The 13924-nt window shown below is 42.5% G+C and overlaps 1 protein-coding gene across 1 annotated transcript in view; it reads left to right on the top strand.

The window, feature by feature from the left end:
• Col25a1 (collagen type XXV alpha 1 chain) overlaps positions 1–13924 on the top strand; it is a 408157-nt gene that overhangs the window by 371170 nt on the left and 23063 nt on the right. The window contains exons 26-30 of the mRNA XM_063260619.1: positions 3048–3092; positions 5236–5316; positions 6338–6400; positions 7000–7050; positions 9828–9854. Coding sequence (XP_063116689.1) covers positions 3048–3092; positions 5236–5316; positions 6338–6400; positions 7000–7050; positions 9828–9854 — 267 coding nt within the window. The remainder of the gene's footprint in view (positions 1–3047; positions 3093–5235; positions 5317–6337; positions 6401–6999; positions 7051–9827; positions 9855–13924) is intronic.

Genomic DNA, 13924 nt, shown 5'->3' with positions numbered 1-13924 from the left:
TTGTTTCTCTGCTGTCACATACAATGCAAGGAAGCCCACAGTATTAAGTATCTGTGTCTTTAATCAGCCCAAAAAGAATGCTAGAAAACCCAAATCAGTTATAGAGCTGGGGAGAAGGAAGAAAAGAAATTGAGCTAAAAGAAGAGGGATACTAGAAAGAAAGACTAGGAGTCAAGGCAGAGAAATGGGAATTAAATTTAGGAAAGGACATTGGAAAAAACAGAAAACATTAAACAAGAGAAAAACAGATTCAACAGAAATCATAAGTAAAAAAGCACTAACTGTGGACTATGAAAAAGACATGTTTTCGGTTGAAAAGGATTAAATGAGATTTACTTTGACACTCAGAAAGATCCTTCCAGATTTTTTGTAATAAAAAGAACATTTCATGCCTGAAATATTCATCAATGACAATTTTAGGAATTGCTTTTGAGTATTATTTTATAACACATTCTTTTATTATCTATGGTCAGACGTTCTGCCACTTAATTCTTAGGTAATGAAACATACCAACTACCAAGAGCAAAAAGCTAGAATTCCTTGATTATAAATGAATCCTGTTGATGGTTTTCACTTTACCCCTCCAAACCGAGTTTTAGTCATTCAACCATGCTTGATCAATTAACACATAGCCAGAGAAGCTCACTTTTCAGAACTGAGCTACACGTGTTGAAATATGACTTTCGTCATTGGATTCTTGTAGGAGATTCAACTGGTTTCAAAACTCTGTCTTTTGTTTATGGCATGTAAGGCAGTTTATTTGCGAAGCCTGTCCTGCACACAGACACACATCAGCTTTTGTTTCTTTCTGTTCTGAGATGCTTACAAATCTAGTGTACAGAAAAATTGGTGTTTCTGATAAAGGAATATAAAATACAATCTTCCCAAGATCCTTTGCAATGTGAAAAGTAATCTGCAAACAGATTTCATGTGAAACATTAACAGAATTTGTAGGATTTTAACTTTCTATTTCTGCACCCTAATCTCACCCAGAGAGATGTAATACAAACTATGCTGTGGCCACAAGAGTTTCTGTGTCCGAGGAGCAAGTGGGCCTGGACCCCTGTTCTTTTCCAGGCTGCTTTGTGGAGCATTAATCAGGGACTAAGTTCTCTGCTTCACCACCTAGCTTGACCAAAGAACAAGAAAGCCAAACATGCCCCCCATTTTGCACAACACCTCAAACCTTTTCTCTGTAGCCCCTAGGCCTTCAGAAGCCCAAAGAGGCACAAAAGCACAAGATAGCTGGACTAGGACTTACTGCCCAAGTAGTAGTCCACTATTAATTCAGTTATTCAATAAGTAATTTTTGATCCTCTGCTCTGACAAGGGATAAACTCTAGCAAGGGACCAATAAATGGGTTCACCAAAGAGCTCTCAGCCCAGGGTCGGGGGACAGCTGTGAATGAAGAGCTTCCATTGAGAGCGCAGGCATGGATCACATGGGAAGCCTGGAGTTCAGAACGGCTTTGCAGTGATGTGGGGAGGAGGCCAGCTGAATGTCTGGATGGTGGCAACAGGAAGAGCTGGTCCTCTCCCTCCTCCTGCCCTGCCACCCACCCCACAGTGGGCTCAGAACTGAGCTCCCGTGTTCATGGACACAGCCCGTCCTACGCTGCCTGGTGTGTCCTTGAGGAAGTTCAGATACTTTGGGTAAGACATGGCTGTGACCACGAAACAGATGTAGCTCAAGGGTCCAGCACATCCTCTGTGGTCTCCGTCTCAGAAAGGGAAGCTGTTCAATTGACATTTCTCCCTCCTTTGTCAAACAAGGACTGTTTGATTTCTTATACATCAGATAAGTCTCGCAAACCATATCGAGGCTGAAGGGTGAATATTAGTGTAGGTGTGAACTGTGCTGGTCCTTTGAGCATCCGTGTTCACACTGTAAAGCTAGAAGCCTTGCAGAGAAATCTTGCCTGGCCCCCAGTACGGACAGATATTCAGTCAGAATGGAGAGAGGGCCTAGCCGGGTGTGCCCAGCGTCAGCGGACTTGTGTGCAGTAAAATGTTCACTGCTACCACAGAGAACAGGCAATCCACAATGAGAACAACCCCACTCCTTCATGTCATTTGTTTACAACAACAAGATCACGCCTTAAATACTGGAAAGCTTAAATTTCATATCATGGCCCACAGTTCTTAAGATGCTTTATTAGGGAACTCTGTTTCAATGCTGTGTTTATAACATCACCTAGAAGCTATTCTAGAAAACCCAGCTCTAGGGGCTAGGGATTTAGCTCAGCGGCATAAGCACATGCCTTGCAAGCAGGCAGTCATGAGTTCAATCCCTGGTACCGATAAAAAGGAAAAAGACAAAAAAAAAAAAAAAACAGGTGACTATATATGTGTTGTTTGAATAATCTCTAACATATTGTTTAAATTTGTTTTTAATGAAACATCTTTTAAAAAAACTAAGATGTTTTGAGTCTGTCAAAGATCCAATAAATCATAATGGACACAATAAATTTTATTTCCATTCCTAGCATAGAATAGGAAATTGAATTGATCAAAAGAAATTTTTGTGGATTAAGATATTATCTGATTTATTATATCCTTCAGTGAGGTTTTTCTGGACATAGTACACTCACAATCATTATGAATTTGTTCAAACTGTGCCAGTTAAAATATTGCTATAAATTGCCGGGGCCTTGCATTTCATTCTTAGTTTACATTTTACTAAAAATAAGAAAAATACAGATTTCCTATGGAGAAAAAAGTAACTAACTTGAGTCCACAGGCATTCCTATGGGATATGGTCAGCCATGAAATTCTTTTTATCAGCTTTCTTTTACCATTTCTTTAGCCTACAGCTCACACAGAGGAAAAAGTTAAAAGGCCTGAATCTTGGTTGCTTGTAAGTCTTATCACACATAATCACCAAGGAGGATGATCCCAATTAATGAGGATGGGTTGGTCCTATAGGAGTATTCTGGGGCATTTGTTAAAACTCAAATTGTACCTTTAACCAATTAGCATCATTTTTTCTTTAGTACATTATGGTAGCAATAGTAAATGGAAACAAGCTATTGTTTGTATTTTAACAGGGTGAGCCGGGATCTCCAGGAATCCCAGGAGCTGATGGAGAGCAGGTAATTTCCAAGCCATTATTTCATTCCATGTTTGAAGCCAAAAAGTCATACATGGATATTGATCCCTCATATCCTCTTTCTTTCCCACCATCCATTCTAGAAGCCACATGAGCTCAACAAAGCAGTTGGTTTTAAATTAGACTTTAGTTTTTATTTTCAGAAATATAAATGATGAGGTTGATTCTCAGTATCTTCCACCAATCTACTAGTGACATCACCAACTTAGTAACAGCCTGACTTCTGGCAGTACAAATGATTCAAGACTGCAGTTAGTGACCCACATTACTGAAAAATAAGTTACTGTTAATAAGTATTTTTGACAACTTTTTTTTCCCAAGTAGGGGTCATAATTTCCTAGATCCTCAGAAAAGACAGAGGCAAGAAGAGCCCTTGGGGAGTACAACAGAGTGTGACAGGGGTCCCCTAAAGCAGAGGCTCATATGCTTGCTCTAAAAAGAGTCTGAAAATAAATATCTTGGGCTTACAGGCTCCATATTATCTCTTCACATGTTCCCTTTTAACACTTCTTAGAAATTCTGGCAGCACAGAGACAGTCCGTAGGCTGCTATGGGACAGGTTCTATAGTCTGGGCAACTTCTTCCTTTTAAGAGGATGTGGATCACATTCAGAATCAAATCAGAAGGGTTAATTGAAAGGTGTTTAATGTTTTCTGAGCTTCCATTATTTATGCAAGAAATGTCTAAAAATCTCAGAAATGATAAGAAATCAAGGAAGCTCCTCCTCCCCACCTCAGAACTGGGAAATGAATTCAGAGCCCTTCACACTGAGCTACGTCCCTAGCCCTTATGTTTTATTTTGAGACAGACTCTTACCAAGTTGCGCAGGCTGGCTTGAACTTCTATCTGTCTGTGCCTCAGCCTCCGGGGTGCTGCTATTATAGACTTGTGTCACCAGGCCTGGCTGCAAGGAAGAGACCAGTGAACATGCATTCCTCAGGATGAGATTAAGGCTATGGGAAATGTTATTGTTAAGATCAGAGTTGTATGTTAAAGTCACAGACACACTAACGAAACATGGTAAAACAGAAAAGCAGTTGATCAATGGGACATCATCTTTGGATTTAAAACTCTGGCTGCGTGACGTGTCCCACTATCACTATAAATAAGTTTACAGGTGGAATGATATGCTTCATGGCCTCACGTATACAGTAGTTGAATTTTTTTCTCCGAGCTTTGTTTCCTTGTGTTGGCCAAGTGGCCAGTCTCCATCACTAAATAGATCTGATTAGCAAGCAAGACTCCCCCATCGATTCGAGCACCAGTCCGCTCCCCAACCACTGCATGATTCTGAACTAGGTGATTGAGATAGGCGCAGTTCATAAGGAGAGATGTGTCCTGTCCCTGAAACCAGTAGGTTCATGCAGCCTAGAGGCCCTGTAGCATGCTGAGCACGGCTGCCTTCTCTGCAGGCCTGGCTAGCTGGTCAGACTGACTGGAATCCCTGCAATGAAAGGGCTTATTAGTAATAAAAATTAATGGCAGCAGTCACGTTAGGCAATTCAGAATTGTTAACCCTCCAAATGCACATTTATCTGTTTCCTCACTGTAAAAGAAGAAAAATAGCAGTCTGGCTGGCCTCAAGGAGATGTCAAAACAGGAACGCCACGGAAAAGTCGAAGTGTTCTTAAGCATCGTTGAGCGCTAGTGTACAGTAAATGATTTACCTGTCTGGACCCTGGACCATTAAAAACTGATGGCTGGGATTCTGAGTGTGGTTAGAGGAGGAGAAAAAGTGGCTAGAAATGGGAGGACTTCATCGTAACACTAGATTCTCATCCACCTTGTACACTGTGCTGCTAGAATGAGAGCCACCAAATGATTTCAGGACTGGTAGGATGGAGTTAGCTGCCGGTAAAATATGTGAAATCAGGGAAGTGACATCAAGTGCCAAGTTTATGTTTTTCATATTTGAATGGCTTAGGAGAAATTGAATCCCTTCCCCCGACGTGGGGAGACGGCATTGATTAGCTGCAGGTTTTCCTAAGAAACGACTCCACCTAAACATGAGAGCGGCCCTCCTGGTGTCTGCTTTACCTGTTGACAAAATCGATTCTCTTCACCCTGACAGGATGTACCTGTCAGGAGTCACTGTGCTTCTTACGTTCAAACCTTGTCCTTTGTAGGGACTCAAAGGCTCAAAGGGTGACCTGGGAGACCCAGGAATACCAGGTGAAAAAGGAGGAATTGGACTTCCTGGATTACCGGTAGGTTTTTACTTCTTAGGATGTGTTCTTTTTAACCAAAGTAAAACTACATAAGAATTATTAACTAAGCGGGGTACAGTGGTGCACAGCTGTAATCCCAGTACTTGGGAGACAGAAGCAGGAGGATCATTGCAAATGCAGGACCAGCCTGGGCTTCAAAGTGAGCTGAAGACCAGCCTGAACTGCATAGCGAGACCTGTCTCAAAAAGATAGTATGTTACATGTGTCTGTGTATGTATGTATGTATATGTATATTTCACTGAAATCTCAGTGATTCCTACAGTATTTTTATTTTTAACCATTTGAAGTCTTATTCATTAGTTACTCCATCAAGGGAACTAAAATGTAAAGCATACAGGCCAGTGCATTAGAGAGTAAACCTTCACGTTTTCCTGAATTGTTTTGGTTAGAAGATGCTAAAATAAATACATTTGGTCACTTTGATTTTGTACACATAATCTGGAGATGACTGATCATGATAAAATAAACCCCCCCAAAAATCACTCAAAAAATACAGAACAATTAAAACCAAGTTACTAAGGTGTTCTCCTTGTGTGTAAGATCCTATCAGACAGTGCCTTTTATGGTTTCCCCATCATTTTTACTGAGACTTTGTGAGAGAAACATAGAAGCAATTTTTTAAACTGTAGTGAACTTGCCTGTCCTTCATCATTTTTAAAGCAAGTATATAAATAAATGTCCGTGAAAACAAATTTAAAAGGTTCACCTTTGCTATTTGAAATGAGTTCCACCATCAAAGATGCAACATTTATAACCCAGGAGATTTAGTACTGTGTCAGTTTATCTCATCAGGTCCAACCTAGTTTTTTATAAGCTTTATTTTGTATATGACCCATAATGTTGCAATAACTGCTGTTGTAAACGAAGACACAAGGAGACAATCCCTCCTCTTATAAAACTTGGGGAGCACTGCGGGTAGGCTTGGGTGGGGCCCTCAGTTGTCCCTTCCAAGGTGAAGCCATCGCTACCCACTTAACCCCTTTCTGCTTGTCCTTCGTAGGGCGCCAATGGTATGAAAGGAGAAAAGGGAGACTCCGGACTACCAGGCCCCCAGGGCCCTTCTGTAAGTCCCGGCTGGACACGCACAGCTGCTGAACCGCGCTGAGCAGGGTTCTGACCCCCTTGATCCTCCTATGCCACATAGCTCTCACCAGCAGGGACAGAGAATGGCTTGGTTTGTCAGCTGCAGAAGAAACACCAGTCGCCCTGGTGTAGGGGAGAGGGCATATCTGCTAGTGCATATCTTCCAAAGCACTATCGAATCCCACGAGAGAAAAAAAGTCAGGGGTTTCCCCACAGCACTTGTGGGTAGAGTTTTGTGAAAAGCACAACTTATATTTCTTTCCACCTGCTCCCTGTCTGCACACGGTGAAATCTTTGAGTTTCGAGGTGGTTGTGGCATTATAGCATTTCTGGGTAATGAGTTGCTTCTTTTCCTTTTAATGTACACTTGATTTATTTGGGCATGATGATTTGTACAACTGTTTTTTTAAGCAATTGTGTTCTCATAAAGGAATTTCTAGGCCTAGAGAATCAAACGCCACTTCCTGAAGCGCTTTCCTTCTCCGTTAATGACCTTAGCAGAGCCAAGCACAAGACCCAGGCCAACCCGCTTTATCTAAATGAAGTAACCAAATCCATGTTTGTTTTTTGGATACACAGATCATAGGCCCACCGGGCCCCCCGGGTCCCCACGGTCCACCTGGCCCCATGGTAAGTTCCCCTCCCTCCCAAAGATACTTGTTTATTTATGAGTGTGCTGTAGTCGAAGCATGAACACATCCTCGTGAAGAGCCGGCTCGTACTGCTCTGCTCTCCAGGGGATGGACAGAACATGCGAGGTGCTCCGAGATGCACTGACCTGACAGCGGAGCCGTTCACTTCCTGAACACATGTGCCGGAGACAGAGGAGCTTTGTGATAGAGCCGAGGAAAGACAGACAGATCCGGCAGACTGTGCTCCAGCCTCACAGTGAGAACATAGGCAAATCGTTTCAACCAGTCATCACTCTGGTCTCCTAGAAAAATCCAGTAATAACTGGGACCACTAAGGAACACTTCTCGCCATCTTCAAGGCTCAAGACCCTTTAATGAAGTGTCCACTAAATAAATAGCATAATACAAGTTGAAGTGTATTTCCACAGATAGCAGATTGATGGCTCTCGTCCTTTCGTGGTTTGGGTACTTGTGATGATTTCCTGAGCCAGGTCCAGTGTGACTGCAGGTGTCTTGCAGCAATCAACGAACAGAGCTCTGACCTCAGAGGACTTAGGTCTAGGAAGGAAGGAAGCCGTCCAGCAAGCCTCACTCTCCATGTGGGAGCTAATGACAGGTGCGGCCAGCCTGGAAGGTAGACGCACAGTGCCACAGAGGTTTTGATGAGGAGGACAGGAGAGGGCAGGATGGGACAGGAGAGGCAGTCCGTAAGGCTATACTCGTCTCTCAGATGTCTCTGCAACCCAGTGAGACAATAACACGGCTTAGTGGTGGCCGCCCTTGCCCCCTCCCAAGCTCTGACGACAGCGTGGCTGAAATGACCCAAGCTACAGTCATCCACACCACTGCTGAGTCACAGCCCGAGACCACCACACGCAGCCTCGTGTTCCTTGTCCTTTTGCAAGTCCATGTTCACAGTGCCTCATGCATGTATTCCTTGTGTGAGCTTGGTACGGGTACATGACACACGTTAGCTCCTCTCTTCCTCAATCCATCCTCCTCCGTCCCTTGGTCCCATTACCGTTTGAGAAAGATCTGCCCCTGCTTCCTATTATTAAACTTTGGGTTTCTCATATGAGAGAAACCATGTGATATTGAAGCTTGGGTTCGATCTACTTCACTTAAAGTGATGGTCTCAAGATGTATCCATTTTCCTACAAATGATTCAAAGTTATCTTCCTTTAAAGTAATACACTTTTGTGTTTAAAGACCACATTTTCCTTATCCGTTCATGTGTTGATAGACTTTAGGCCACTTCCAACATTCCGCTACCATGAATTCTGCTCCTATATCACGGGTGTGCACGGGTCACTAGACTGTCATGTCTTTAACTCTTTGGGGAAGACAACTAGAAGGGGAATAACTAAATCAAATGGAGTTTCTAGCTTTAGTTTTTGGAGGAATCTCCACCCTGATTTCCATAAGGGTTGTACTAATTTACATTCCCACCGACAGTGGAGAAGAATTCCTCACTCCACAGCCTCTCTAGCATTTGTTATTATTTTATTTGTTGATGAGGGCCATTCTTTCTGGGGTAAGATGGAATCTCAGTCTTGTTTTAATTTGCTTTTCTTTTAATTTCTTCATGTATTTATTGGCCATTTGTATTTCCAGTTGTCTTAAAGCCAAGTAGTTCATATAAGAATTTAGAAATATCATACTTTGGGCCTTTTTAGACTCTTCATTTTGCTAGATTAAATTGGAAAATGATGCATCCTGTTCACATAAAATTAGTGGAAAGGAATTTTAAGCTGTTATTAAAATGACATAAGAATACCTGGTAACTATAATCCTAGCACTCAGGAGGCTGAGGTGGGAGGATCAATGCATGTTTCAGACCAGCCTGAGCTACAAAGTGAGCTCAAGCCCAGCCTGAACTGCATAGCGAGACCCCATCTCAAAATAAAGAGAAAAAAAAATCCTGATAACATAGCTGCCACTTCCTCAAAATGCTTATCCACAACCTATCTAAAAAGAAATATTATTCTAATGTAGACATATGTAAATAAATATCTAGGCACAGCTTAATCAAGTTTTCCTGTTGTTGTATGACTTCACTGATGACTATTAAATACTTGGAGAGCAAATCATTTAAAATTACTTGAAACTTTCAAAGCACTGGACAGTTAATTTAAATTGATGGTGTCTATATTTAGATCTTCATGAAAGACACTTTTACACCGATTCAAGCATACATTATGATGCCCATTGGTAAACAATTGTTAGGGCTTTAGAGAATTTATCTTTGTGAGGATAAATGTTACCTAAACAATGCTCAGCCTTCCCTAATCTGAGATTAAATTAGATGCTATGGGAGCCCATCTCCTTGGGACTAGAGGTGTTAATCCGGAAGGTCTCCTCTCCCCTGGTACTGAAGGTACTGGACTTCTCTTTGGCAATTTGCTCATTTTTATGTCCTATCTTGATTCTGTGTAAGTCCATGGACTATCTCAAATGTTCTACCAGATAAAAATGAAAATTTGAGAAGGAACAACATCAATTCAAAAGAGCTTTTTCCCTTATTTTTCTTCCATATAAGCCTGGCAGATTTCTCCATCCTTCTCATAGATGTTTAGCAGACAGAACATTACTAATGAATTTCCTTCTGCACAGCAACGCACGGGCTGGAAGGATCTCTGCTGGGCGTAACACCCCCTGCCTGCCCTAGCAACGGCTCAGCAAGAAGATTCTTGGCGTACTTCTCTGATATAAATTCGTTTCTGCTGGGGAACAGCAAGCAAATTCATAATCAAAAGCTGTGTTTTCCGTTTGCAGGGACCCCATGGACTTCCTGGACCCAAGGTAATCCAGCAGATCCCTTGGCCATTGGATAAACTCGGGGAAGGGCACCAGAGCATGTCTGTCCTGTCTTCTTTGTCATTAATGTTAATAATCTTTAAGCCTTTAAGCATCTAGATGTCTAAATCTCATGGTACAACATGTCTTCCAACAAATTTAAGTGGTTACTCCTGGATGATTCCTCATTTTGCTTTTTTGTTTGTCACTATGTATGTTTTCTAAATTACTGGCTATAACATACTCAGGTCAACCATTCAGAAGTCAACTGCTGAGAGTCTCAGGGGAGGCCCGGCTGTCTGTCTGATTGTTATGAATTGAAATGCTTGCTACATTGGCGTGGCTGCTCTCGCCAGCTTCCTGGGCTTGGTCTCAGGTGTGTTCTGCTGGGAATAACCTGCATTCCACACATTCTGACTTAAAAGTGAATGAGAGAGAAAAGCCCCCTTCTGTCAGAATTAGTGCAGTTTTCACCGGCAGGAGGTCTTTACCTTTGCATCAACCTCAAGGACACCCTGGCATAGTAAAATGCACCCTGAAATACAGGCTTCTGCTTCCAGGAAGTACAGATGGTGAGGACCTGGGTTCTAATCTCAACTTTGTCACCTTGGGCAGATATCTGACACCCTCCAATTCTTCGTTCATGCAACTAGTGACTGATCTCAGAGTTGTTGTGATGGTCAGAAGCATATTTATAAAACATCTAGCACAATGTCTGGCACAGTTGTGGATATTTATAGTGTTATCTTGTGACTGCTTTGTTCTGAATAAAAAATTTCAAGATAGCTCATCCTTCAGTCTCCTTGAGAAAAAGTGCAGAGACTCCTGAAGGTTCCTCACCATGAGCTGATGCTTTTTAGAGAGAGATGGACAGTGTGGCTGGCAGCAGGTGTCAGGAAGGCCACCCAGCAGGCTAGGAGGATGCAGCAGGTTCCGATCGCAATCAGGTAGCCTTGAGTTTCCTCTTCATGGTCAGGCAAGCAACACCACAGGCAAGAGAAGTCCACACCGCTTCCTTTCTTAGAATATCTTATCTTCCGCTGAGGCCTGTGTCAGAGTCTTGGAAGTACGTACAGTGCAGGGGGTCAGGAGAGAGCACTTCCGCTTATGATTTTGGCAGTGACTTAACCTCTCTAAACTAAATCCCTGCTTCCCACTCTTAGCCTGTCCTCAAATTTGAAGGTGTCACCAAAGATCAGCCTGGTGATAATGCCAAAAGGTGAAGCCACCAGGATTATTTCTAACCCCGTGAGTGATTCTGATTTGCCATCACCATCAAATTAGAAAATTCTTGAGATCCTGTTAATGTGGAAAATAAAATAATTCTGTTCACATTTAAATCATAAATTTCAGAAAAACTATAAAATTGAGAAGACCTCATAGGTGATCCACTTGATTTTACAGTTGATAAACTACAAAAAAACTACTGAAAGTTTATTTGTCCCAGATCATACAGCAGGGTAATGATAGATCTGAGACTAGACTCTTGTCCAGAGTTGAAATTTGGTCTTTTTTGCTACGAAATTTGACTGTTTCCAATCTAACCTTCTCCTCTAATGCCCACTCCTGCCAAGGTGTGCTCCCCACCAAAGAATCTCCCAGCCCGTAGGTGCTGGCCTGCTGAACATTTGAAGTCCTGATCTCAGGTTTATGCTGGGTGCCTCTGGCCTTGGAATCATATCAGCTGTGATTCTGACATTCCCAGGGCCACACTCAGCAGCTGTCACACATGCAGACTTCCTGCTGTGGCTCTCTGCAAACTCCTGTCTTCAAAATCCTGAAAATGAACAGTCGTGCCAAGACTCTCATTTTGTTTTGTCACCCTTTGAAGGTTCAAATATATAGATAACATGGCTAAATGTGCCTCAGTTTCCAAGAAGATCCCTCCAGGAGGTGGTGATGGTATCCATTCCTGTGCTGCTGTGGTCCAGAAGGGCTTTGGACCCTTCATGGCTAACAAGCACCACACCACGAAAATTGGGTAAACACAGCCTACATTAGGAATCTCTCTGCCGGTGTGCGCATGACCTCTCCCCCTAGGCTCAGATCTTCACAAGTCTTTCAAGATTTTAAAGCCAGGCATGGTGGCTTATACACGTGAGAGGCTGAGGCAGGAGGATTGCTGCAAGTTCAGGACCACCCCGGGCTACATAGTGAGTTCAGAGGCAACCTAAACTATACAGCAAGAATGTGTCTCAACAAACAAACAAGATCTTGACAAATTAACATCTATACTTAAACATGGAAAAGTACACAGGTCAAAACTTTCTCTGCCTGTAACACGGTCCTGATGAAAAGGGATACACTGTATTCCCAGGTTTTTGCAAAACTGAGTCAAGAGAGTTTATCAGTTACTTGCCTTTCATAATGTCACTCTGAGTTAAATTCATACCAACTTGATTCTTGCGTCAGGGAGACGAGCAGTTAGTAAAACTATGCTTGGTCCTTTGATCTTCATGGTCTCCTCTGGGAGGGATGATTTGTTGTCGACTCTATTGATTAATCCATGTAGGGACCTGACTTGGCAGAGTCGGTGAGGGAGGACTTGCTGAATGGCATCACTTCAAACATCAGCTGCTACATTTTAGCTCACTCCCCTGGGCAAAATGCTTAAAGGCTTAAAATATCTGTCTGTAACACTCTCCTGCATATTCCAGCTCTCCCTTCCAGCAGAGTGGGTTTTTCTGATGGAGGCGCCTCGCCCTGATTGTTTTTGACTTGCCTGATCAAAACAATGTAGAGACAACAGCAACAATCTTCATTTCCTTAAGATGGAGCTCAAAAATTCAGGAACTCAGCCATGCATCTTTTGATGGGAAGGAACACACTTTCTGGGGAGCTTCGCGGTCTAGAATGTTTTTCTCTTGTCCGTGTCAGTTTATTCGCGTCAGATGTTTTCATTAATTTTTGAACTGACGCAAGACAGCTCTAGCCTGACTCTGCTGTTACCAAAGACTGGGATATGCAGTGATTTCAGAGACTGGCTCTCTTCTCTCACAGTTTAAACACCCATGATAGCAACCACAATTGGCATTTGCTTTTGCATTTAGGGTGAACCAGGGTTAAATGGTGTTAAAGGATTGAAGGGTGAACCAGGTCAAAAGGGTGACAGAGGACCCCTTGGTCTTCCAGTAAGTAAAGAAAACTTTCCATTTCAGTGCAAACTGGGATTTTTCTTTCTACCCTAAGTAACAGCTCTGGTTTACTCAGTAGCTATCTTACTGCAGAGATTTCTGTAATCTGAAAACATACCATGTCAGAGCAGAGCTCGGCCCAGTTTTGTTTTCTCTGATGTCTGCCCTGGCGGCAGAGGGTGACCCGTAACAATGCTGTAAATGTTGTGTCATTCTCCAATTGCATACGTGCCAACCCTCCTCTCCCTGGGCTGACAGTTCCCCAACCATCATCCTCCAGAAAGTGTTCCACCCATTAATTCATAAATCTGCCGGTGCTTTCCTAACCTAGTGCAGTGTAGAAGTCTTTTCCCTCAGCAGCCAAAAACTGTAGCCCTCTTGGTGGCAGGTACGCAATTGGCCATTGTCAGTGGCGTGAGGTCGGTGCTGTGGTCCCTTACGTTAACTGGTCACCTGGTGTTCACGTTGTATGTTGCTTGCTTGCGAAATTCCCTGTCATGAAGTTCTTGTGGCAACATGAACAGAGCGAAAGAAGAATTTCCATTTGTTTTGAGATTTTATTTTTAATAAGAAAAGGACTTTCCCTTTCATGTACTTTTTTTTTTTTTTTTTTTTTTGTCTTTTTCCTTTTTATCGGTACTGGGGATCGAACTCATGACTGCGTGCTTGCAAGGCAGGCACTTATGCCGCTGAGCTAAATCCCCAGCCCCTGCTTTCATGTACTTTTATGCCAGGCTTCTTCCCACAACAACCAAAAGACTTTTAAAACTAGTATTGCATCTGAGGCTTTGGTTTCAACTTTAAATATATTTCCTAGCCACTGAATACAAAGAAGAAAATCAAAAGAACCTTGTAGATTGCATTAGTCAAATAGGACATAAAATTAGTAACAGAAAAAAGTTCGCACATGTATTTAGAATGTGGGAGGGAAAAGATGATGAC

This window comes from Cavia porcellus, unplaced genomic scaffold, assembly GCF_034190915.1.
Source record: "Cavia porcellus strain 051 isolate PalLab524CR breed Dunkin Hartley unplaced genomic scaffold, mCavPor4.1 scaffold_14, whole genome shotgun sequence".
Lineage (NCBI taxonomy): Eukaryota > Metazoa > Chordata > Mammalia > Rodentia > Caviidae > Cavia > Cavia porcellus.
This window is presented reverse-complemented; position numbering and strand designations above follow the sequence as displayed.